Here is a 24,601-nt window from a genome sequence, read left to right on the forward strand (position 1 = left end):
TTTGTTACATCGTTTAGACTGGAGGATTGGACTCTCCATCACTTAGAAATGGAATTTCATACCTCCATATACTGATTGCTAAGGATTTCTTAGGATCAATGCACATATTTACCATTTTGGCTTTTGTATTGGAAATTAAGATTTGCATTTACTTCATCAGTACCAGCAGTGTACGTCTGTTGTTGTTATGGTCCATCAAATCAACCCTGATTCCTGATCACTACAGGAATAAGTCTTGGCAACATTTTCAGAAATAGTTTGCCAGTGCCTTCTTTCTCAATGTGAGAGTGACTGGTCCAGAGTCACCCAGCTGGCTTCCATGCCTTAGGCAGGACTAGAGCTCAAAGCATCCCAGCTTCTAATGCAGCACCGTAGCCACTAGACCAAACTGGCTCTCCATGTACTTCTAGCAGCTATGAATTTAACCCCATGTCCTGGCCTAAGGTATTTTTCTAACACATTTAAAGAAAATGTCCAGTGAAGAATACTGCCTATGTCTAACATAATATGGTAACAGGAATTTCTGTATAAAGTGTCTTAAACCTAGATCTGATGCAAACATTAGCATCCTCTCTCTGGCATACACACCAAGCTCCCCATGATCACAGGCCTCTTCATTCATCAGAATGACAAAAAAAGTTGTCTGACATTCCCCAAAATTGAAAGGAACATGGCAGTTATTGGCTGACTTGGGCCTTGCCCCACATGTGCCTCAGACCCTACAGAGTTTTGGGACCAAGTTCGTGACTCTCTTTCTTTTAAGATTGGAATTGGCAAACAAGACAAAACTTAAGGCATTAATCCTATTAGGAAGTAAGTCCTGTTCATACTCAGTGGAACACAGGCCACAGATGATCACAATTTGAAAAATGGCACTGTTATGACAATTGCACTCTCTGTAGTCCAGGATGTGTTTTAGAGAGAGTGTAAGCACAACCTCTTCATGGTTGGCCATGAGGATAGCAGATAATGCCACAAAAGAAGGCATAGTTAGCCTTAAAGAGGCAACCTCACCCATGAATGTTGTTCTGGCAAAGAGATGTATGAGACAAAAGAAACAGAAACCAGAAAGACACCAGGTAATACAAACATCAGCTTTAAAACTGTCCAGCACTGCTGGGATCACATTGAAGGAGACGGACAATGGATGGGTCGCTTTTGGCTCCTCGAATAAACTCTTCCAGAGAAAGTTTTCCTGGAAAATAAATAGAGATGCTGGTTTGGGTTTTCAAAATAGATATGAATTATCACTACCCATTATTCTGTTCATACACCATGCTAAGCCATAAATCATGGTTAAAAAAATACTTAGTCCTCCCAACATGCTTATACAAAACAAACCATATTATAGTATAGCATGGCAGCCCAATTCATGCAAAACACAGAGTCATAATTTAGTTGAGGTTTGGCTTAATCACTGTAACCTGTAAACTAGGTTTTATGGTTTAGCATGTAAGGCAAATTTAGCCAGTATGTATAAGCATGTATAACACTATCCATCTTTGGCTTAAAAATAACATCTTCATCCTAAGCATCATATGATTGCCACTATATATGAAATTTCTGCAGTGCCGAATCTGTTACTGAATTATTTTCCCACCTGATCCTTTGAACTCTTGCCCTCCATTGTTAGCACACCTGTATCATACTCCCTTTCCAGATGAGGACAAGGGCAAGGAAACCTTTTGGTAGAAATGGCCAAGAGAAGCTAATATTCAATGACAAATTTAAATGAAACTCTACCTTACACCAGCTCAGATATGGTTGACACAGCTTTTTATTACCTACTGTAAGTTTCTCCAAACTAAAGACTTCAAAAACTTCTGGACTTCAACTCCTAGGACAGTGCTTCTCAACCATGGCAGCTACAAGATGTGTGGACTTCAGCTCCCAGAGCTGGCTGTGGAATTCTGGGAGTTGAAGTCCACACATCTTCAAGCTGCCACGGTTTAGAAGCACTGTCCTAGAACATTGGGAAAGCTTGGTCTGTTCAGATTGGCACTGGCTCCCCAGAATCTTACACATTTGCTCCTAAATTACAGATGCCAACGACTGAATCTGAGACTTCTTCCATGTGGAACATGATCTTTACCACTGAGAAATGGTTCCTGCCTCAAAGGCATCCTAGTCTATAGCTACAGGATTGTAAAAAGCATTCCCATTACTCAAGAGCTGAGCAATATCAACTCTGACAGCAGTAGTTACAGGGGCACTTGGCATCTGCAAATATTGATTTCTTCAGCTATGGCTTAGATAAACAGAACCCCTCCATAGTTTATGCAATTACTAAAGCTTTTTGCAAAACTGATCTATTCCTTTGGGAGCAAAGCGTTACCCACAGTTCAGGAAACAATAGTGTTTTGAGCCAATCAAGACACAAAGCTAATAAAACAGATTGATGCTAGGAGGGAGAGTGGGAGGACACACCTATAGCTTTCACAACAGCATTATAAAATGAATTTATTTCTAATTGGACTGTAATGCTATCAATTTTTCAAAGCAAATATTTGCTTGAACTGTTTCCATACAACCATATAATGATATCATCATCTTCTGACTTGGGTATGAATGACAGCAAGCTAGAAACTCATTGGCAGCAACAAAAAAAAAAAGTTTGAATTCTTTCCTACTCCCAGATTTGGGAGCAGAAGCCAAGTTTAAAGGAATTAAGAAATGGATTTTAGTTGTAATACTTCTAGGATTTGTCTTGCTGTGCCACTATATCTGGGTTCTGTGAAAGGGGGTTCTTAAATGGCTTAAATCTAAATCCTAATATTTAACTAACGGGCTGGGCTGCAAGACAGCAAACTCACAAGCAGCAGCGTTTGGCTTGCCAACACTTTCTCACAGTAACACAAACAGTCATTCTTTCACAGAGGTTTATTGCTGGGTCTATGAATCAGTGGCATCCTCCTCCTTATTCAAGTCTGCTATTCAAAAGGCATCTGAGAGATCAGAAACAACAGGAGCAAGTTAAAAGGAAGATAATCAAAGATAATTTACCATCTCGGTTAGTATCCATCTGGCGGAAGATTTTTTCAGTTCTTTTTTCTGGTGTTGATTCATCTTCTGGCATTTTCATAACTGAAGAAACCATCTTGTAGATTGCCTAAAAAGTGGAATATGAAAAGGAAGGGTCTAGGAGTTGCATAATTTCAGAAATGTCTATAGGGATTCTGTGCATTGGCAGACCGACCTATCCCAGGTAGCTTTCAGGAGTTTAGGTAGCTAAAGCTGCCTTCTCTATCCTGGGCTTTACAGATCCACTACACAACCCTCATCATCCCCAAATATATATTGAGATGAACATACATGTTTATCATTTGGGGTTATTAACCAAATGATATTTTGCTAGTGAAACTTGGTAGCAGCTTAAGTGTATACAAAACCACCCCAAGATATCTGGATGTGGTGGATGCTTCCTTAGAAAGGTCTGCAGGCAATTTGCTGAGATTCTTCAGTCATATGGCAAGACTGTGCTTTCCTGCAAACTGTAATCACACATAGTCTTGGTTTGCAGGAAAAGCATCATTGGTTAATTCACCCAAATGTTATGCATGTGTTATCATCACCAGAAGAACCTTACTCCAGCTCAGGCAAGTTAAAGCATGGGCAAAGAAACTGAGCTGAACAGGATCCACAATGCAACACCTTCCTCTGGGGCACATATGAGGAACAATTCTATTTCCAGTTATTCAGATTAAATCCTACTGAGAATTTACTTCCGTAAAAATGAGTGTACAATTGCAGCCTTAAATCCATCTTTCCACCAGTTTGCAGAGATCTTTGTTTCTCAGTATTTCTAGTCCCTTGCGTTCAATTACACAGCACACCTATAAACTTTATGCCATAAACAGAATATACTTTTCTGTATTTGAAAAGACTTAGTGGGACCAGTTCTCATCCCTTCTCCATTGTATCAAAGCCTTTTTTTTTTGCAACAACCAATAAATGTTGAATGAGCGAAAGAATGACAGCATTAATTACTGAACAGTTGAAGCAAAGGTTAATGGCCTACCCAATACTTAATCTGATTGTATATTTCTTGCAAAGAATGTTATTGTATTTACTTATTGTAAAGATTTAGTATATTCTACATTTAAAATAAACAAATGAAAAATTTAAAGCATATTTTAAAAGATTACAATTATAAAATACTGAGAAAAAAATCTTATTTGAAAAAGAAACTCAGAATGATTATTGTTATTTGGTTTAAAGAAGGAAACTGTAGTCCCATACTGTTTCCTGAGAGTAACCCCTACTGAACACTAGCAGATTTATTTGATGCAGGTATACACAAAGTTGGGCTGCAAGTAACATAAATGTGTACTCTCCTGAGTATTCCTTAAGGAAACCCCATTCCCTCCCATGAAAGAGTAACTCCACTTAAATATGCTGTGAAATGTGTCAAAAGGATACTGACATGTGGTTGAATCTTAGGAATATATATATGACTCTTAATCATGAAGTCCTAGACATCTCCATTCAGAAGAAGTCTCGGTAAGTACAGTTTGTTTGTTTGTTTAATCCGTTCAATTGTGTCCAATTATCAGAGACTACCTGGACTACCTTCTTGGCAAGATTTCAGAAGTGGTTTGCCATTGCCTCCTTCCTAGGGCTGAGAGAGAGTGACTGGCCCAAGTTGAAGGGAAAAGTTTGGGAAGCACTTGTTGTTTATTCGTTCAGTCGCTTCCAACACGTGACTTCATGGACCAGCCCACGCCAGAGCTTCCTGTCGGTCGTCAACACTCCCAGCTCCCCCAGGGACGAGTCCGTCACCTCTAGAATATCATCTATCCATCTTGCCCTTGGTCAGCCCCTCTTCCTTTTGCCCTCCACTCTCCCTAGCATCAGCACCTTCTCCAGGGTGTACTGTCTTCTCATTATGTGGCCAAAGTATTTCAGTTTTGCCTTTAATATCATGCCCTCAAGTGAGCAGTCTGGCTTTATTTCCTGGAGGATGGACTGGTCTGATCTTCTGGCAGTCCAAGGCACTCTCAGAATTTTCCTCCAACACCACAGTTCAAAAGCATCTATCTTCCTTCTCTCAGCCTTCCTTATCGTCCAGCTCTCGCAGCCATATGTTACTACCAGGAATACATTTGTTTTAACTATGCGGACCTTTGTTGTCAGCGTGATGTCTCTGCTCTTAACTATTTTATTGAGATTTGTCATTGCTCTTCTCCCAAGGATTAAACGTCTTCTGATTTCCTGACTGCAGTCAGCATCTGCAGTAATCTTTACACCTAGAAATACGAAGTCTTTTACTGCCTCTACGTTTTCTCCTTCTATTTGCCAGTTATCAATCAAGCTGGCTGCCATAATCCTGGTTTTTTTGAGGTTTAGCTGCAGGCCAGCTTTTGCACTTTCTTCTTTCACCTTCATCATAAGGCTCCTCAGTTCCTCTTCGCTTTCAGCCATCAAAGTGGTATCATCTGCATATCTGAGATTGTTAATGTTCCTTCCAGCGATTTTAAATCCAGCCTTGGATTCCTCAAGCCCAGCACGTCGCATGATGTGTTCTGCGTACAAGTTGAATAGGAAGGATGAGAGTATACAACCCTGCCGTACTCCTTTCCCAATCTTAAACCAGTCTGTTGTTCCGTGGTCTGTTCTTACCATTGCTACTTGGTTGTTATACAGGAGGCAGACAAGATGACTTGGTATCCCCATACCACTAAGAACTTGCCACAATTTGTTATGGTCCACACAGTCAAAGGCTTTAGAAGAGTCAGTAAAACAGACATAGATGTTTTTCTGAAACTCCCTGGCTTTTTCCATTATCCAGCGGATATTGGCAATTTGGTCCCTGGTTCCTCTGCCTTTTCTAAACCCAGCTTGTACATCTGGCAATTCTTGCTCCATGAATTGCCTAAGTCTACCTTGCAGGATCTTGAGCATTACCTTACTGGCATGTGAAATGAGTGCCACTGTTCGATAGTTTGAACATTCTTTAGTGTTTCCCTTTTTTGGTATGGGGAGATAAGTTGATTTTTTCCAATCTGATGGCCATTCTTGTGTTTTCCAAATTTGCTGGCATATAGCATGCATTACCTTGACAGCATCATCTCGCAAGATTTTGAACAGTTCAGCTGGGATGCCGTCGTCTCCTGCTGCCTTGTTGTTAGTAATGCTTCTTAAGGCCCATTCAACCTCACTCTTCCGGATGTCTGGCTCTAGCTCACTGACCACACCGTCAAAGCTATCCCCGATACTGTTATCTTTCCTATACAGGTCTTCCGTATATTCTTGCCACCTTTTCTTGATCTCTTCTTCTTCTGTTAGGTCCTTGCCATCTTTGTTTTTGATCATGCCCATTTTTGCCTGGAATTTACCTCCGATGGTTCTAATTTTCTGGAAGAGGTCTCTTGTCCTTCCTATTCTATTCTCTTCTTCCATTTCTGCGCATTGCTTGTTTAAAAATAATTCCTTATCTCTTCTGGCTAACCTCTGGAATTTTGCATTTAATTGGGCATATCTCCCCCTATCACTGTTGCCTTTTGCTTTCCATCTTTCTTGGGCTACTTCTAGTGTCTCAGCAGACAGCCATTTTGCCTTCTTGGTTTTCTCTTTCTTTGGGATGTATTTTGTTGCCGCCTCCTGGAGAAGGTTGCGAACTTCTGTCCAGAGTTCTTCCGGGACCCTATCTACTAAGTCCAGTCCCTTAAATCTATTCTTCACCTCCACTGCATATTCCTTAGGAATATTAGTGAGCTCATATCTAGCTGATCTGTGGGTCTTCCCTAATCTCTTTAGTCTGATCCTAAATTGTGCAATAAGGAGTTCATGATCTGAACTACAGTCAGCTCTGCATCTTGTTTTTACCGACAGTATATGTCATGTTACCCATTTCAATGTATTGTTAACATTGTAACGTTTCACATGTCATCTTCTGTTCCGTGTTTCTTCACCCATCCCGGGTTTTTCCATTCCTCCGCCCTCCGTTGTTTTGAGGGCTTGGAATGTATGTTTGGGTTTGCGCTCCTGCTCAAGGTTACTTTCCCAGGCGCGTCTAACGGTTCCTAGCACCTGGGAGGGGGTGCGCACTGACGGGGCATGGGGGCGGAACTTGCTCACAGGCAAGGCTTTTAAGTTTGTATTTGGCGCGCTTTTGCTCATTCTCAGCTTTCTCTGTATTTGCATACTATTCCTTTAATAAATCAGTTATCTTTAAGCCCGAGCTTGTGAGACTGAGTATTTGGGATTAGGCAACCATTACATAAAGCTGAGAATCATTTCAACCATTTTCCGCTAGCCCCATCCAATCGTTGGATAAGAGGGAACGCTAGCGATGACCGAACATCAGCTTCGCACAAGTGAAGGGAGCGAGGAAGAACAGGAGGCGGCAAGGATCCGGCCAGCTCTAACCTCGAGAGCGCAAAGAGCGGCACGTCGGGAGATGCGGGATGTCCAATTAGATGAGTTGCTGATATCCATGCAGGAGAGCCTCAGGAGTGAACACAAAACTGTAATGGAAAGAGCACCTGGGAGGGGGTCTCCACAACTATCCTGGGAGCCCGAAATTCCCTTGTCACCGAGGGTGGTGGTAACCAACCAACCCCTGGAAGAGCCAGTCACTCCTGCTCGTATGAGAGCATTAGAGGACAAAATGGATCTAATAGTGACAATCCTTAAGGATCTCCCCAGGGGTGCAGAGCCCACCCCGGAAGATTGGGAGGAAGAGTCGTCACAGTACCCAAGGCATAGCACCCTGCCACCCAGGGGGAGAAGCAAGACTCGATCAGCCCGTCAGGTGGGGGGGCGAGAGGCAAGACCTCCTAGGGATCGGCCACCCATGGGGGCTCGGCGTACGCTGACATTCACGGAACCGCCACAGCCACCTGAGCCGGTAAGAAACTTCCCACCATTTGGAGTGAAGTTCGATGGGGATCCCACTACGCTCTCCTTCTTTATCACTAATGCTAAGCATTATATGGAGGATTGGGGCCGGAACTTTCGGTCAGAACATGGCAAAATCAATTTCATTGCCAACAAACTGAGAGGAAGTGCAGCTGATTGGTATGTGCAACTGTGCCAGACCGAGGCAACTGAGTTAGAGGACTTTGATGACTTTTTGTGGGCACTTAAACAGCATTTCGAAGACCCTCTAGCCCAAGAAACAGCTAAAAACGCCCTGAGGAAGCTCTACCAAGGGTCCCTCTCAGTTGCCAATTATGCGCTGGAATTTAAAGCTTTATCAGGGAAAGTAGAAGACTGGTCTGAGCCAACTTTGATTGAAATGTTTAAGCAGGGGCTAGAACCCGAAATCCTTCGTTGGGCACTAGGAAGAGACGATCCTAAAACGCTATACGGGTGGATTCAGTTGGCGGGCAGCGCAGAAAATGCCCTGCAAACCTATGCCCATACCAAAGAGCTTAGACAATCCTGACTTGCTAGAGGAGCGCGTACAACTGGACTTGCCAGCCGCCCCAAACCAAAAACCTGGGAAGAGGAAAGGGAACGACGGTTCTCCAAAGGTCAGTGCCTGAGATGTGGGAAAGAAGGGCATCGAGCCACGTCGTGCCCCAGACGCTGTCCAGAAGAACGACAGACGAAACCTGCAGCAAAGTCGCCTGCTCCTGCTCTACCGCGGAAACTGAAAGCTGCCGTCGCAGAACTGGACCCCCCAGAACTACCCTTCGGAGAAGAGGAAGAAGAGTTGCAATTTGAGCAGCCGGCGGGAAAAGCCTACCACCTGCCCTGAAGGGCGCCCTAGGGCAGGTGGAAGAGACCGGGCGTAACCACGATTCGGTGAGTGGAAACTTCCCTACACTGACTGTTAAAGTTAAACTGGGCTCAAAAACCAAAACTGTGGAAGTTTGGGCCATGCTAGACTCGGGCTGCTCCCGTTCCCTTATGCACCCTGATGTCGTAGCGGCTCTGGAACTGCCCACGTTTCCTTTGCCAAGACCTATGATCTTCACCCAATTGGATGGAACTATGGCGGGAGGGAAAGCAGTCAATCATTCCACGGGACTGGTCGCCTTGCAGATGGGCTCCCATCAGGAAAAGTTGCCATTTGTTGTAGCTCCAGTGGGGGGTCCTCTGGTTATCTTGGGGATGCCCTGGTTTGTGCAACAAAATCCTTTCATCAACTGGCTACATAGAACTGTGACTTTTGCGGATGGATTTTACAAAGTACCCGAAAAAGACCTACTGGAAGACATGGAGGGTGGAGGGGTAGCGTATACTACTGTACAAACGCTTCAACCTCTGGAGGGACTACCCAATCAGTATCAGGATCTTGCTGAGGTATTTGGGGAAAAGGAAGCAGATCGCTTGCCACCCCACCGAAAAACGGACTGTGCCATTGAATTCTTACCAAACGTAAAATTGCCTCACCCAAAAATATACCCCATGTCTCCCAAAGAGCTCACTACGCTAAGGGAGTTCATTGACAAAAACCTGGCTAGGGGTTTCATTGAGCCTGCTAACTCCCCGGTAGGAGCCCCTGTCCTATTCAGGCCAAAAAAGGATGGGTCATTAAGGCTTTGTAGCGATTTCCGTGGGCTCAATGCGGTCTCAATATTAAATAAATATCCTTTGCCCCTGATCAAAGATATGTTATCACATCTGGCCAGAGGCAAAATCTTCTCAAAACTGGATTTGAGAGAAGCCTATTTTCGTATTCGCATAAGGGAAGGGGATGAGTGGAAAACAGCATTTAACTGTCCTCTCGGGGCTTTCCAATACAAAGTCTTACCCTTTGGTTTGTCCTGGGGTTTTTATGCAACTAATCAATGAGGTCTTGCATGACCACCTATTTAAGGGGGTACTGGTATATTTGGATGATGTATTGATTTATACTGAAACCATGTCAGAACATATCCACTTGGTGCGTCAGGTACTGGCTAAATTGAAAAAAGCAGAGTTGTACGCTAAACTATCAAAATGTGCCTTCCATCAGTCACAAATTGATTATCTAGGCTATCGAATTTCAGCTAAGGGCATTGAAATGGACCCTGCAAAAGTAGAAGCTATTGTGGCATGGGAGCCTCCCCGTACCAGGAGACAATTACAAAGTTTCCTTGGATTCATTAATTTTTATCGGGCATTCGCCCAAAATTTTGCTGAAATCGCCCTCCCCCTTACTGAACTGTTAAAAACCAAAGGACAGGGGGATACGCGACGTTCAAAGAACCCAGGAGCGCTCCTTAAATGGACTCCAACCTGTCAGCACGCGTTCGAAGCGCTCAAACAAATCTTTACCACAGAGCCAATTTTACAGCATCCAGACCCCTCTAAACCATTCGTTGTACAAGTAGATGCTTCTGATTTCTCCATAGGAGCACTCTTGCTACAATCTGACCACTCTGGTGCTTTAAAACCCTGTGCTTACCTCTCTCGCACTGAAACTGAGAGGAGATGGCATGTTTGGGAAAAAGAGGCTTTTGCTGTAAAAACGGCTTTAGAAACGTGGCGACACCTATTGGAAGGCACTTCCAACCCTTTTGAAGTCTGGACTGACCATAAAAACCTGGAGGCTCTAAGCACCAGTCGCAAACTCAGCCCTAAACAGCTGCGCTGGGCTGAGTTTTTCAGCCGCTTTGACTTCACCCTTAAATTCATACCAGGCAAGAAAAACTTTTTGGCTGATGCACTCTCCCGCCGACCCCAAGATGCTGGCCCAGGGCCAACGGTCCAAGGCACCGTCTGGACCGACAAACAATTAAGTTTGGCAGCGGTGACTCGCAGCCAGACCCGAGCGCAGTCAACGCAACCTCCACCCGCTCCGCCTCCCAGCCACTCGCCACGCTTGTCAATTCCATCCGAGTTGCAACAACAGTTGCTTCTCCACCTTAAAACAGATACTTGGTTACAAACCAATCGAAACAGTCTAACTTTCACTGACGATCTTGCCTGGCACAACGATCGTCTCTATGTACCAGATGCTATGCGGAAAACCATACTCCAGCACTGCCACGATGACAAGCTGGCTGGACATTTTGGCTATTTAAAAACTCTTCACCTTGTTCGTCGGCAATTCTGGTGGCCAACCTTGCTTAAAGACCTTAAAGCTTATGTCACTGCTTGCCCTGTAACCATTACAGTATAGATGTCCACCACCTTTGGCTGCAAAGGATGTAGTCAATCTGATTTTGGTGTTGTCCATCTGGTGAAGTCCATGTATAAAGCCGTCTCTTAGGTTGTTGGAAGAGAGTGTTTGTCATGCAGAGTGAGTTGTCTTGGCAAAATTCTATCAGCCTATGGCCTGCTTTGTTTTGTTCTCCCAGGCCATGCTTAACCTGTAATTCCAGGTGTCATCTGACTGCCCTTAGCATTCCAGTCTCCTGTGTTGAAAATAACATCCCTTTTAGGCTTATTGTCCAGTAGGTGCTGCAGATCCTCATAGAACTGATCTACTTCAGCTTCTTCAGCATCTGTGGTTGGGGCATATATTTGGATCACTGGGATGTTAGATGGCTTGCCCTGAATTCAAATTGAGATCATTCTATCATTTTTTGGATTGTATCCAAGCACTGCTTTAGCTACTTTACTATTAATTATGAAGGCTACTCCATTTCTTCTGTGGTCCTCTTGTCCGCAGTAGTAGATCTGGTGGTCATTTGATGTGAAGTGGCCCATTCCAGTCCATTTCAGTTCACTGACGCCCAAAATGTCTATCTTTAATCTTGACATCTCACCAATAACCACATCCAATTTGCCCTAGCTCATAGATCTTACATTCCAGGTTCCAATGGTGTGTTGATCCTTAGAACATCGGATTCGCCGTTTACCACCAGCACCGTCAGCTGCTAGCCGTCCTTTCGGCTTTGAGCTAGCTGCGTCATCACAGCTGGGGCTAGTTGAACTCATCCTCTGTTCCTCCCCAGTAGCATTTTGACCATCTTCCAACCTGGGGGTCTCATCTTCCGATGGTATACCGACATATCTCTGGTTGTACTGATCCATTTAGTTTTCATGGCAAGAATACTGGGGTGGGTTGCCATTACCTTCCCCAGGGAAGTAATTAGTCTGACCTCTCTGTCATGACCTTCCCATCTTGGGTGGCCCTTCACGGTTTAGCTCATGGCATCACTGAGGTGCTCAAGCTCCAGCACCATGACAAGGTAACGATCCTTTGCTGAAGTGGGAAGCACTACTTTATGATATTATTCTCAAGTATATTACTTGCAGTTAAATAGCCATCCTCAGCCTGGTGTCTTACTAGTTGTGGATGCTGTGAATTGTAGTTCCTACAATACAATACCTACACTGAAGATCCTCCAGTAAAATATTGGTATATTAGCTCCTCCCATACTGGAGATCCTTGCATTTAGAAAAAAATACTGGTATATTAGTTTCTCCTATACTGGAGATCTTTTCCAGTATAGGAGGAACTAATATACCAGTATTTATTTCTAAATGCAATTGCTACTCAGTGAGGTCACATTAGTAACACATTATAAATGCAAAGTAGTAAGTACTCTTTTTATAATGTCATACATAACTGAACCGGGCTGCAAAAATCTGTATGAAAGTGACACAGAAAATGTTTTTGCCTTCTAGAGGTCATACAGATTTTTGCAGTCCTGTTATGGTGGCCCTAATTGAGACACCTGGGAAAAACTGAATATTGAGGAGAAATAGCATCAGGAAACAGGATGTGGGCATGCTAATGACCTATAGATCACAGGAAAAATGCTAATACAGATTTTCCTCAGGTTGGAAAAGACTTAGATGTAGTACCTTAGTCTATGGTAAAATAGCCTTTGGTACTCCTCCAGAAGTAAGTGATTTTCTTCTTACTGCAATTTCTATATGCCACACTATATCTAAGTGTCTAAATACATGTGAACAGGCAACCTTGCTGCACAGAACTGATAGGAACACAGAGGAAATTCAGATTGCTTCCTGATAGGTTGGCCCAAAGTGTCCCCTTCCCTTCCCTTCCCTTTCTTCTTGCCATTATTTTGGACAATTCAAACAAATACTATGGTTATAACACAAGTCGTCAAAAATAATAAAATTCAACATTAAGCTTGGGACTTCAACTTCAAAATGAGAACAAACTGGCAGGTAACAAAGCTAACCTCAACAACAGTCCTTTTAAAAAAATATGAATTTCAGAAAGCTACTTAAAATGGGCTATTTATGGAGCTACAAAAAATAGTTGGATGCTATAAAATAGATCTCTAGGAAAATCTGTCTGACACTGGATGCTATAAAATAGATCTCTAGAAATGTCTTTCTAGAGGAGGGACATTTTTATTCCTCATAGAAACATACTGGAAACTCAGAGCCTGAAGGTACCAGATGCCACAACTTTGCTGGCCCACGTCTGGTCTGAGACTGCATTAATGGCCATCAGAGAATTCTCTGCCCTCAGTTCCACAGAAGGGACATGAAATTTAGCTTTAGCTGATTCTTGCAAGCCACGTGGAACAGATGAAACCTTTGTGCTAAAAACTTTCTCCCAAATACTCTTGGGCTGTGAACTCCACCTGTTATCGTGGAGCATGAAGAGCACTTAAAAAGAGGCATAAGAAGGCAGGTCTCACCTCAAGGAACTGAACAACCTTAAAGGTGATAAAAGGAAACAATGCAGAACAAGTAGAGAAATGGGAGGTACGAAGATTCACCCCTATGTATGACAAAAGGATTATGGGGACAATATTATCTCTCATGTTTTTATCCCACCAAGAAATCAGGATTTCCCAAGCTTACTCCAAGGGTATTGAAGTTGTAGATCTGAGCATCAGATTGGGAAAGGTGATCTTCACAACAACATTGTGAGGTAAGTTAGGCTGAAGGTCTTCCACTGATTTCTGATTTGAACCTTGTCACTTCAAGTGCTAATCCAAGGCTAACTACTACAACGTACTGACTTTCTACTGACTTGGCCACACCCACCTATACACACACCCTAGCCAAAAAAAAAAAGGTGGGGGGTCAAACTTCTGCAATACAATGTAGCCCACACAGAGAATAGAAGTTTCTAATTGCCTTGATTACAATTGATCTCCTTTTCAGTAAAGCAGGCAGCCAACTGTTTTTTGGTCACACAGGGAGGGATTATAGCTGGCAAAGTGTCATAATTTACCAATTTGATACATTAAATCAAAATATGGAAACAGTAAGATAAAACAGAATTTACACCAAGAATCCATTTTTTTATTTAATGGTCTTCACAGGGACACACATCCAAATATCCTGGCAGAGGTAAGATTTTCCTTTCTACTCTAGCCAGTGATTAGATATTAATATGAGTATATTACATTTTTATACTGAAGAGAGCACGCAGAAGCTCAAGAATGCTGAAAAAGTTTATTCATTCAGAAGGAAAGGAAAGGAAAGGAAAGGAAAGGAAAGGAAAGGAAAGGAAAGGAAAGGAAAGGAAAGGAAAGGAAAGGAAAGGTCTTGTAAGTGATACGTACCTGGACTATTTCTAACATCTCTGCTTTGCTGATGTATCCATTTCCATCCAGGTCATACATACTGAATGCCCACTTCAGCTTTTGCTCCAGTTTCCCTCGGGACGTTACACTCAAAGCTATGATAAATTCTCTGAAATCTATTGTCCCATCGCCGTTTGCATCAAATGTACGGAACACATGTTCAGCAAATTTAGAAGCGTCCCCATAAGGAAAAAAATTCCCATAGATTTTCTTAAATTCCTCCATGGACAAATGTCCACTTGGACAGTCTCTGAGAAAGCCTTTGTACCACTCCTGGATCTCATGTTCGGTAAAGTCTGTGCTTTCTAGCAAATCTTGCATCACTTCTGGGCGTAACTTGCTGTTCTGTTTTCCCATTGTGGTATCAGGATTTTATCTAAAGAAGGAAGGGGAAAAAAGCAGTTTATTCTCTTGTTTACAAAACCAAGGGCTGATGAACAGCACGGGCCTTACAAAGCCTTTAAAAGGATGCTTCTCTTGGTGATGATTAACATTTTCATTTGAAATAGCTCAGTGCAGTCCACTTCTCCCAAACCAGAAGAATCCCTCAGCATGCAAATGAGAAGTAACATATTTTCACTTGTGACTGAACTTCCTTACTTTATCGTGAATGCCATTTTGTGTTTTGTGACGCAGTGGGGAAGAGATGTCCCTGCTCGTTAGTAAATCTAAAGAGTAGTAAATGAGAGATTGAAGAAGGATACAGCTAGAGATGGTCTGATGAGCCAATCCAAAGCCCTATAGGAGCTCTACCATAATAAACTGCCAGGAGGCCCTATTTTCCTTAAGACTGCTTATATCGTGTAGTGAATTATTTTAATTTATTTATCACATTTGTATAGCTGCCGATCTCACATTGTGACTGTGGGCGGTGTACACAATAAAACAATTATATATTTCCAGATAGTATAACCAAAAGGAGTTTTCAGTAAAATGCCAGTTTTACAAACTTCACCAATAAATGCTACTGCACCCATAATAACCTGATGACCCCCAAATTGACTGCAATTCCCATAAGCAGCAGCTAATGGAGCCATTGTTTACAAGTAATGGCACCTCTAATCTGATTTTGGGGATACAGTAGTAACACTGGCATGTTACATGCTCCATTAATCAGACTCAGTACAGGAGATTCGTACAGACTCTTGGCAGTGTGAAGAACAGAAATCAAAAACAAAATCATATTAATCAACTAATTAGATTAGTAATGTCCATCTGCTATAAAGACAACATTTCTGTGTTTAATGTACATTTTTGTAAATATTAGTAGTGCAGTTTTATTTGTCAGGTTTCCCTGAATATTATGTCACAAATTTGTGAAATTATATATTTTTTTATACATCTTTTCCAGGTAAAAGAAAATATGATTTAAGACAGGTGATTAAGGATTCAATGCAGTGTGAATTTTTCATATTCCTTTATATTCCTTAGTGACTAGCTATCAAATCCAATTAGTCATTATAAACTGACCCGGCTAAGATTCTTTGATTTTTAAAAAAAAGAAAAGAAAAAAGCTAATAAAACACACATTTATAAAACTGGAAAGCCTTTTCCCTTGAAATTTATTAAAAATGTGCCCCAAATATAGTTATAATCTCCACATTTTCAATTAAGTTATGATGGTCAGATTTCATTACCAGAACTTTGCTACAGTCATAATGGATCTAAGAAATTAAAATTGTGTCATATAGATATTAAACAGCATTTTAGAAACTAACATTTCAACAATAAATTCAGCAATTTAATTAGTTTTCCCAAGAGCTCTCTACAAGGTAGGACATGCAAAAGAAAAAGACTCTTGGCTTCTTGAATAAAAATTGGTACTTCGAGATTCCAGTTATTCTCAGGAGTCAAGAGCAATTTCTGGACAGGGCAGTGGCAGTAGACATGACTACATTTGGCAAAAGGTCACTTTTATAACCCAAACAAAGGCAGAAAATCAAAACCCGTGAACAAATGAATTTCACAAAATACGTCTTAAGCATATGACTTTTAACAACAGAACTGCCATCAAATTGTACATGTGGTACTACATACAAAAACACCCCACTGCTCCAGACCTTGCCAGATTTGTTTTCCCCTCTTCCTACCACGATGGCTTATATCCCAAGGAGCAAAAGGCAGCACACAGTGATCTCTCTCTATCTTATCCTCAAAACAAGCCCATCAGGTAGGATGAGGTGTGATTGGCACAAGATCTCCAGGACAACTTAGAGTTTGAATATCTCCCTCTTTCTCTGAGACTTTAACCATGATGCCACATTGGTTCTTACAGGCATTTGGCCTTAGATATGGTTTAATAAGGTTTTAATAGTAATGTACAACAGGCTAAGTATGAACAACTTTGCTTCTTACTCCCAATAAGCTCTTGTGACTGTCTATATTTTCTGCGCCACTGTAATGGCTTCTCCCCTTTGGTGTTCCCTCCAACCCCAAGGTATTAGCTCACATCTCTAATTATTCCCAGCTACCACAGCCACATAGATCAATACATATGGAGGGCATCAGATAGAAGGAAAGTGCTGTGGAGGGAATTTTTATTATTCTGTATGCCTCCAATACGCTTATATCTAAGACATCAATGTTCCCTCAATACCTCTGCTTTACCTGCTTGTTTAAAGTAGAAGTCACTAAATTTAGCCACTAAACTGCTTAACTATCTTCCCTGAATACTACCCTGTCACAACATATATTCTCCTTGAGTTGCAGTCTTTGTTTAATCAATGAATGGCATTTGATTCACAAACTGTATGTCTACATGTGAAAGGTGAAAGGTCCCCTGCGCAAGCACCGAGTCATGTCTGACCCTTTGTGGGGGGATGCCACTTTCGCGACGTTTTCTTGGCAGACTAGAGTGGGGTGGTTTGCCATTGCTTAAACTGCAACATTCTCAAGGATACTGCTAATGGTATTATATCATTATCTTCCCATTCAAAATGGGGTCTAGGGTCAAACAGTCAGAATAATGATCAGTTTCATTGGCACTCAGAGCGCTTAAGCACCCTTTTATAAACTGTTCTCTTGCAAGACACGGGAGTGCACAGAATCCTGCATACCCCTATCTGTATTCCTTACTAGTTAGAAAGCAACTCTTTGTCAACAGCCATATATGCTCATCTTCAATCTCTAACCTATGTAAGAACTTGGTTGACAGTCTCTGGCACCCTTCACTCTTGATAGCTGGAGACCAGTGACTCACTGTAACTTGCTAGCTTAAATAAAACAATTGTTGGATCCTCTCCAATTGATGGCGTGTTCTTAGATAAGTTTTCCCAGGACGTTGCTGTACCTGTGATTGGGCTCTCACTCAAATTACTTCCAACCGGAAGAGGTAGTGTTACCTCTCCTAATACGTTACACGACAGATTGGTGCAGCTATCCAAACAGAACCTACAAAGGGCTAATTTTCAAGCATCCCAGTTGTCAGAAAAAAGGAACTAAAACAAGGAAACATCATGTTTTCAGCCAACTATCCTAACTGTAAAGGTTAGATAACACAAAAGCTAAATAGCAAATTAATGGATATATGTGATCTTTATGCTGTAGAAACATGAAGCAAATCAAAACCCGTAATTACATGTGCACCTCTTGCTAAGGGAATTCAACCAGGAAGAAAGCTCCAATTACACAGGCTTCACATAGGTTTGGGAGGAGGGCAAATGCTAATTGCCCTTCACACACACAAACACACGTTCCAGTGAAATGACTGAAGCCTCTGGAGCGTATGGAATGACGGATCAGGAATACAGAAGTACCCATAATGGAGGAATGGATTGTGAAGATGGCAGAGCTTGCAGAAATGGCTAAATTGACTTGTTTGATTAAGGAAGGAACAGCAATTACTTTTATAAAAGACTGGAAACCCTTTATGGACTTTTTGCTGAAAATGGGTAAAAATGAATTGGTGATTTTGGGATTTATTGATTAAAAAGGTTTGTTTATGGGAAGAAGGGAACCATGATATGTAATTTGGGAAGATGGAGATGGTAATTACTATGTTTGTAACTACTGCAAAGATCGGAAGTCACTTCTTTAGATACCTTTCTGTTTCTTTCTCTTTTGTTACCTTTCACTTTTTCTTTTGTTCTTTCATGTTTCTTTCTTTTTTCTATTTTTCCTTTTATGGTTCCGTAGTTTTTAAATCTCATGTAACATTTTCTTTTAATAAAAATTATATTTTTTAAAAAATGGCAGATCAGAAACTTTTTAAAGAAAAGTGTGTGTACACAAAAAATCAGTGCAAAACTTACTTCACCACAATAAAATAAGAATGAAAACATGCATTTAGATATTTTCTTATTCAAAGCACTCATTTTTTAAAGTATTTAATCCTAAAATAAACTCTATGAGGGAAAGAGTGAACTGACAGCGTATTACTGCAAAGTGGTCCTCTATCAATAAGGAGAAAGAACTAAATTGAAAATTATCCTTTAGAAAAGGGCTACTATCTTCCAATCTGTACATGATTCCATGCAGTATAACTAAATCTGGATTGCTTAAAAATGCTTAACAAAGGACCATCAGATCATGGGTAGGGTGATGGGATTGGAACAGATTAAAGTAGGAGTGGGCAACATTTGAGCAGCTGGGCTGCAATTTGGCCTCCTGTCCTTCTAGACCGACATTTATTTGTATATTACAGTATTTCTATGCTGTTCTAACTTTTCACAATTTAGAGTGGTTTACAAAAAGATGGCATGACATCACTAGAAGAGGTAGGGCTAAAATTTTGCAGTCTTTTTCTGGGGACTGGGGGATTAAGGTAGAAATGGGGGCAGGATGATCTGTGAAGGCAAACTACTCCTTTCCCCTCTTAAATCTTCCCAAACCACCTAAAATTCTACCCCTAAAATGCAGCTATTTTGCCATCAAATTTCACGGGCACAATCTGGCCATGCTGGAGGTCCTGAAAGGTGCAGAGATGTCTTCTACTTATACAGCAAGTTTTCGGAATTCAAAACATAGCCCAGCTTTCCCCAACCTGGAGCCCTTTAATGATGCTGGAACTATAATTCTCAGTCACTTTGCTTTGCTAGCTAGCAAGGTCAATATGGGTACTGTCTGTGTATGTACACACACACATAAAGATTTGGAAACAGCCTTCTCTGCAGCTGTGAAACCCCTGCAAAGGATGTGGCTGCCTTAACACTGGAAAGAGCTGCTCCATTAGTATTAAAGTACTTTACAAAGCATTATTTCAAATGCTTTGCAGGGCCCTGCCAAAGAACATATAGTTTCAACTGTAGTATTTGTTCTTTAATATTTAATTGCCTTCAGCTGCTTACTGATACATATTTTGAACCATTTCCTTTCTCTCTCAATAGCTTAGATGCCCAATGCTTCCTGGTCTTGATCATTCATGCCAACCCACTTTGACTGGGCTCAGCTTCTTATTCTGTATCCTGCACAAATATTCTTTACGTACTAGGAAATCTCAATTCTGAAGACAGGAGTCTGTGTTTGACAATTAATACCATGAACCAATTCAAAGGATTTGTAAATAAATTCACAGTAGATTATCCTTTCAGGCTCTCAGTTTCCTTTATTGTTATCATCTTGTAGATCATATACTAGGGATATTACTACCTTCTCCAGCTGCTCTCTTCTCTTTCAAGGCCACAGAGCAAAAGCATATTGAACACATGAGACAGGAAGTCCCAACAGACACAATTCACAGATGCAACAGCATACTCAGTTCAATATCCTACAAATACCACAATTCAGGGACGCCGGAATGTCACTGGAGTTACTGAGCCAGTAATTTCTGAAAATGTGTATTGCGGGTAAGTACTTCTAACATCTAGAAAAGCTAGAGCCTGCAACATTTTGGAAGTCTCTGATTTAAACATGCTATTTTTATGTTGCCTTTATTCTGCTAATAAAACTGCTAGATTCCTAGTGACAGACATTCCCCTGCTGTACTTGGCAAACTTAAAGAATGTTTTGCAATAGTGAACTGAAAACAACCTTTTTGCAAATGGCATAAGAAACAGAGATAACATTTGGGAGCCCAATCTCTGATGAAGACCAATCTTATGAAAAATATCTATCCCTGCATTCAGGGCCAGTGCAAGGCAGTGTGCAAATTCCGCACCATACAAGGGGAACCGGCACTAGTTGCAAGTACAAAGAAATGAAATGCAATATCAACCACAGACGTTTGCCGACTTTGCAAATGCACCCTCAGCTGTTGAGAGTGTGAGAGAACCTATGGTTAGGATCCAGCAGACCCTTACATTATTAAAATTATACTTAATGCATTTTGAATATTTTAAAAAAATGATTTGGGGGACACCAAGTAGAATTCTGCAGAAGGGTGCGTTGCCTGCATTATAAATATTTGTTCCTGAAGATTTGCATTATCATTCATGATGCTACTAAGGTAATTTAAGCACCATCCGCAGAAGAAGCACTGACAAAGGATGAAATCTCATAGCTACTTAGGAAACAGTAAGTTATCATACAATGTGTCTAATTACAGTGATTAGCTGTGGCTTTGTGGAATAGATTATTTCTTTCCGTGAGCCCTAGTGGGCATTCTTCCTCACACAATTTCAGTCCTATAAAGATGGAGCCTCCAACCACAATCTGTATCTGTTTTCAGTATTGAAAACTGTGTGTGTGGTAAGACTCCTTGGGCAATTTTAAACTCTGTACCAATCTTCTTCAGGAAGAGAAGTTGGGACTGCAACTCCCAGAATTCCCAGGTATCCCAACAAATTAGGAAGGAGACAGATTGGAGAAGGATGGAACCAGGGTTCTAAAATACAAAGGGGCACTGGGTTCTGTGTATCAGATTGTCTGCCTCAATGTGACTGGGCCTGTGAGCATTCATTGTTCCACATGCAATGAGGATATACTATATGTCCACAGAAAGCCTTGCTTCTGTGGACCCTAGAGCAGGACACAAGTGTTTCTTCCAACTTCTACACCCAATTTGTAGGCAGAGAAATTAGGTGGACCTATTTCTGAATTCTTCCAAGTGTAGGAAAAATTTTCCAATCATTTCGCAAGGATAGGACTTCCCCATGTAGATGACAAGTCTACTGTTATCAAAATAGCCCAATGGATAGAGTTCTCTCCTGATAGCTTCCTTTGGGATTGAACAGAAGTGTGGGAAGCCCAGGAAGAAAATCTAATGAACAAGATATTCACAAGCACACTTCTTGGCCTCCTCCTAACTATATGTTTAAGAATACTACATTCCACCACTGAATTTTTCCTCTTGTTTGAAATAATTTCTAAAGGAAATCTTCTTTCATCCAACTGAATGAGAACAAACTGAAAAAAAAAATACACCGAAAAAATTCTATGCTTGGCATGACCTGTTCCCCAGACTTCTAATCATCTGCTTATACATGTATTTTGACAGTTTTATGCTGTCCCATAACTGTACTTCTCTGGATAGTTTATGTAAAAATATTTAAAATTCACAATAAATAATGAAAAACACAATGCCATCTGAAAATATGCAACAGATATAAAACATTGCAAACAAATACCAAAAAGCCTTTATCATTTTAAAAAGTCAAAGTCCATGGAAGTAGCAATCTATTTTCTTCAGAATTTAGCAGGGCCCCTTGCCAAAACATGGACACAGATGTGTCTTTTTTCCAAATTTTTATCTCCCACTTTTATTCACATCACAATATCAATTAAAATAGGAAAATAAAAGTGCAACAAATGCCACATAAAGTTTCTGAGGTTATCATAAATATATATTTATAAATGAACACATTTTGAAATTTAAAATAGGGCTTTTAAGAACCCTGTTGTTGTTTATTCGTTTAGTCGCTTCCGACTCTTCGTGACTTCGTGGACCAGCCCACACTAGAGCTTCCTGTCGGTCATCAACAGCCCCAGCTCCCCCAGGGATGAATCCATCACCTCTAGAATATCATCCATCCATCTTGCCCTTGGTCGGCCCCTCTTCCTTTTGCCTTCCACTCTCCCTAGCATCAGCATCTTCTCCAGGGTGTCCTGTCTTCTCATTATGTGGCCAAAGTATTTCAGTTTTGCCTTTAATACCATTCCCTCAAGTGAGCAGTCTGGCTTTATTTCCTGGAGGATGGACTGGTCTGATCTTCTGGCAGTCCAAGGCACTCTCAGAATTTTCCTCCAACACCACAGTTCAAAAGCATCTATCTTCCTTCTCTCAGCCTTCCTTATGGTCCAGCTCTTGCAGCCATATGTTACTACGGGGAACACCATTGCTTTAACTATGCGGACCTTTGTTGTCAGTGTGATGTCTCTGCTCTTAACTATTTTATTGAGATTTGTCATTGCTCTTCTCCCAAGGATTAAGCGTCTTCTGATTTCCTGACTGCAGTCAGCATCTGCAGTAATCTTTTACACCTAGAAATACAAAGTCTTTTACTGCCTCTACATTTTCTCCCTCTATTTGTCAGTTATCAATCAAGCTGGTTGCCATAATCTTGGTTTTTTTGAGGTTTAGCTGCAAGCCAGCTTTTGCACTTTCTTCTTTCACCTTCATCATAAGGCTCCTCAGTTCCTGTTCGCTTTCAGCCATCTGCATATCTGAGATTGTTAATGTTTCTTCCAGCGATTTTAACTCCAGCCTTGGATTCCTCAAGCCCAGCATGTCGCATGATGTGTTCTGCGTACAAGTTGAATAGGTAGGGTGAGAGTATACAGCCCTGCCGTACTCCTTTCCCAATCTTAAACCAGTCCATTGTTCCATGGTCTGTTCTTACTGTTGCTACTTGGTCGTTATACAGATTCTTCAGGAGGCATACAAGATTACTTGGTATCCCCATACCACTAAGAACTTGCCACAATTTGTTATGGTCCACACAGTCAAAGGCTTTAGAATAGTCAATAAAACAGAAATACATGTTTTTCTGAAACTCCTGGCTTTTTCCATTATCCAGCGGATATTGGCAATTTGGTCCCTAGTTCCTCTGCCTTTTCTAAACCCAGCTTGTACATCTGGCAATTCTCGCTCCATGAATTGCCTAAGTCTACCTTGCAGGATCTTGAGCATTACCTTACTGGCATGTGAAATGAGTGCCACTGTTCGATAGTTTGAACATTCTTTAGTGTTTCCCTTTTTTGGTATGGGGAGATAAGTTGATTTTTTCCAATCTGATGGCCATTCTTGTGTTTTCCAAATTTGCTGGCATATAGCATGCATTACCTTGACAGCATCATCTTGCAAGATTTTGAACAGTTCAGCTGGGATGCCGTCATCTCCTGCTGCCTTGTTATTAGCAATGGTTCTTAAGGCCCATTCAACCTCACTCTTCAGGATGTCTGGCTCTAGCTCACTGACCACACCGTCAAAGCTATCCCTAATATTGTTATCCTTCCTATACAGGTCTTCTGTATATTCTTGCCACCTTTTCTTGATCTCTTCTTCTTCAGTTAGGTCCTTGCCATCTTTGTTTTTGATCATGCCCATTTTTGCCTGGAATTTACCTCCGATGGTTCTAATTTTCTGGAAGAGGTCTCTTGTCCTTCCTATTCTATTGTCTTCTTCCACTTCCACGCATTGTTTGTTTAAAAATAATTCCTTATCTCTTCTGGCTAACCTCTGGAATTTTGCATTTAATTGGGCATATCTCTCCCTATCACTGTTGCCTTTTGCTTTCCGTCTTTCTTGGGCTACTTCTAGTGTTTCAGCAGACAGCCATTTTGCCTTCTTGGTTTTCTCTTTCTTTGGGATGTATTTTGTTGCCGCCTCCTGAGCAATGTTGCGAACTTCTGTCCAGAGTTCTTCCAGGACCCTATCTACTAAGTCCAGTCCCTCAAATCTATTCTTCACCTCCACTGCATATTCCTTAGGAATATTAGTGAGCTCATATCTAGCTGATCTGTGGGTTTCCCTAATCTCTTTAGTCTGATCCTAAATTGTGCAATAAGAAGTTCGTGATCTGAACTATAGTCAGCTCCAGGTCTTGTTTTTACCGACTGTATAGATGTCCGCCACCTTTGGCTGCAAAGGATGTAGTCAATCTGATTTTGGTGTTGTCCATCTGGTAAAGTCCATGTATAAAGCTGTCTCTTAGGTTGTTGGAAGAGAGTGTTTGTCATGCAGAGTGAGTTGTCTTGGCAAAATTCTATCAGCCTATGTCCTGCTTTGTTTTGTTTGTTTAAGAACCCTGCCTCTTAATAATTTACAACATGGAAAGAAATACGAAGTTTCTTAAAGTATCCCAGAATTGTTAGCAAGTAAAAGTTAC

At 41.3% G+C, this 24,601-nt stretch overlaps 1 protein-coding gene across 2 annotated transcripts in view; it reads right to left on the reverse strand.

Moving 5' to 3' along the window:
- Positions 1-1,080: 1,080 nt before the first annotated feature.
- NCALD (neurocalcin delta) overlaps positions 1,081-24,601 on the reverse strand; it is a 59,920-nt gene continuing 36,399 nt past the window's right edge. For both annotated transcript variants that reach the window (XM_063299558.1, XM_063299559.1), the window contains exons 2-4: positions 14,379-14,775; positions 3,004-3,109; positions 1,081-1,195 (exon numbers count right to left, since the gene is read on the reverse strand). In XM_063299558.1, the coding sequence (XP_063155628.1) occupies positions 1,098-1,195; positions 3,004-3,109; positions 14,379-14,756 (582 nt within the window). In that variant the 5' untranslated portion in view covers positions 14,757-14,775 and the 3' untranslated portion in view covers positions 1,081-1,097. The remainder of the gene's footprint in view (positions 1,196-3,003; positions 3,110-14,378; positions 14,776-24,601) is intronic.

The sequence above is a fragment of the Candoia aspera genome, chromosome 3, assembly GCF_035149785.1.
Source record: "Candoia aspera isolate rCanAsp1 chromosome 3, rCanAsp1.hap2, whole genome shotgun sequence".
NCBI lineage: Eukaryota > Metazoa > Chordata > Lepidosauria > Squamata > Boidae > Candoia > Candoia aspera.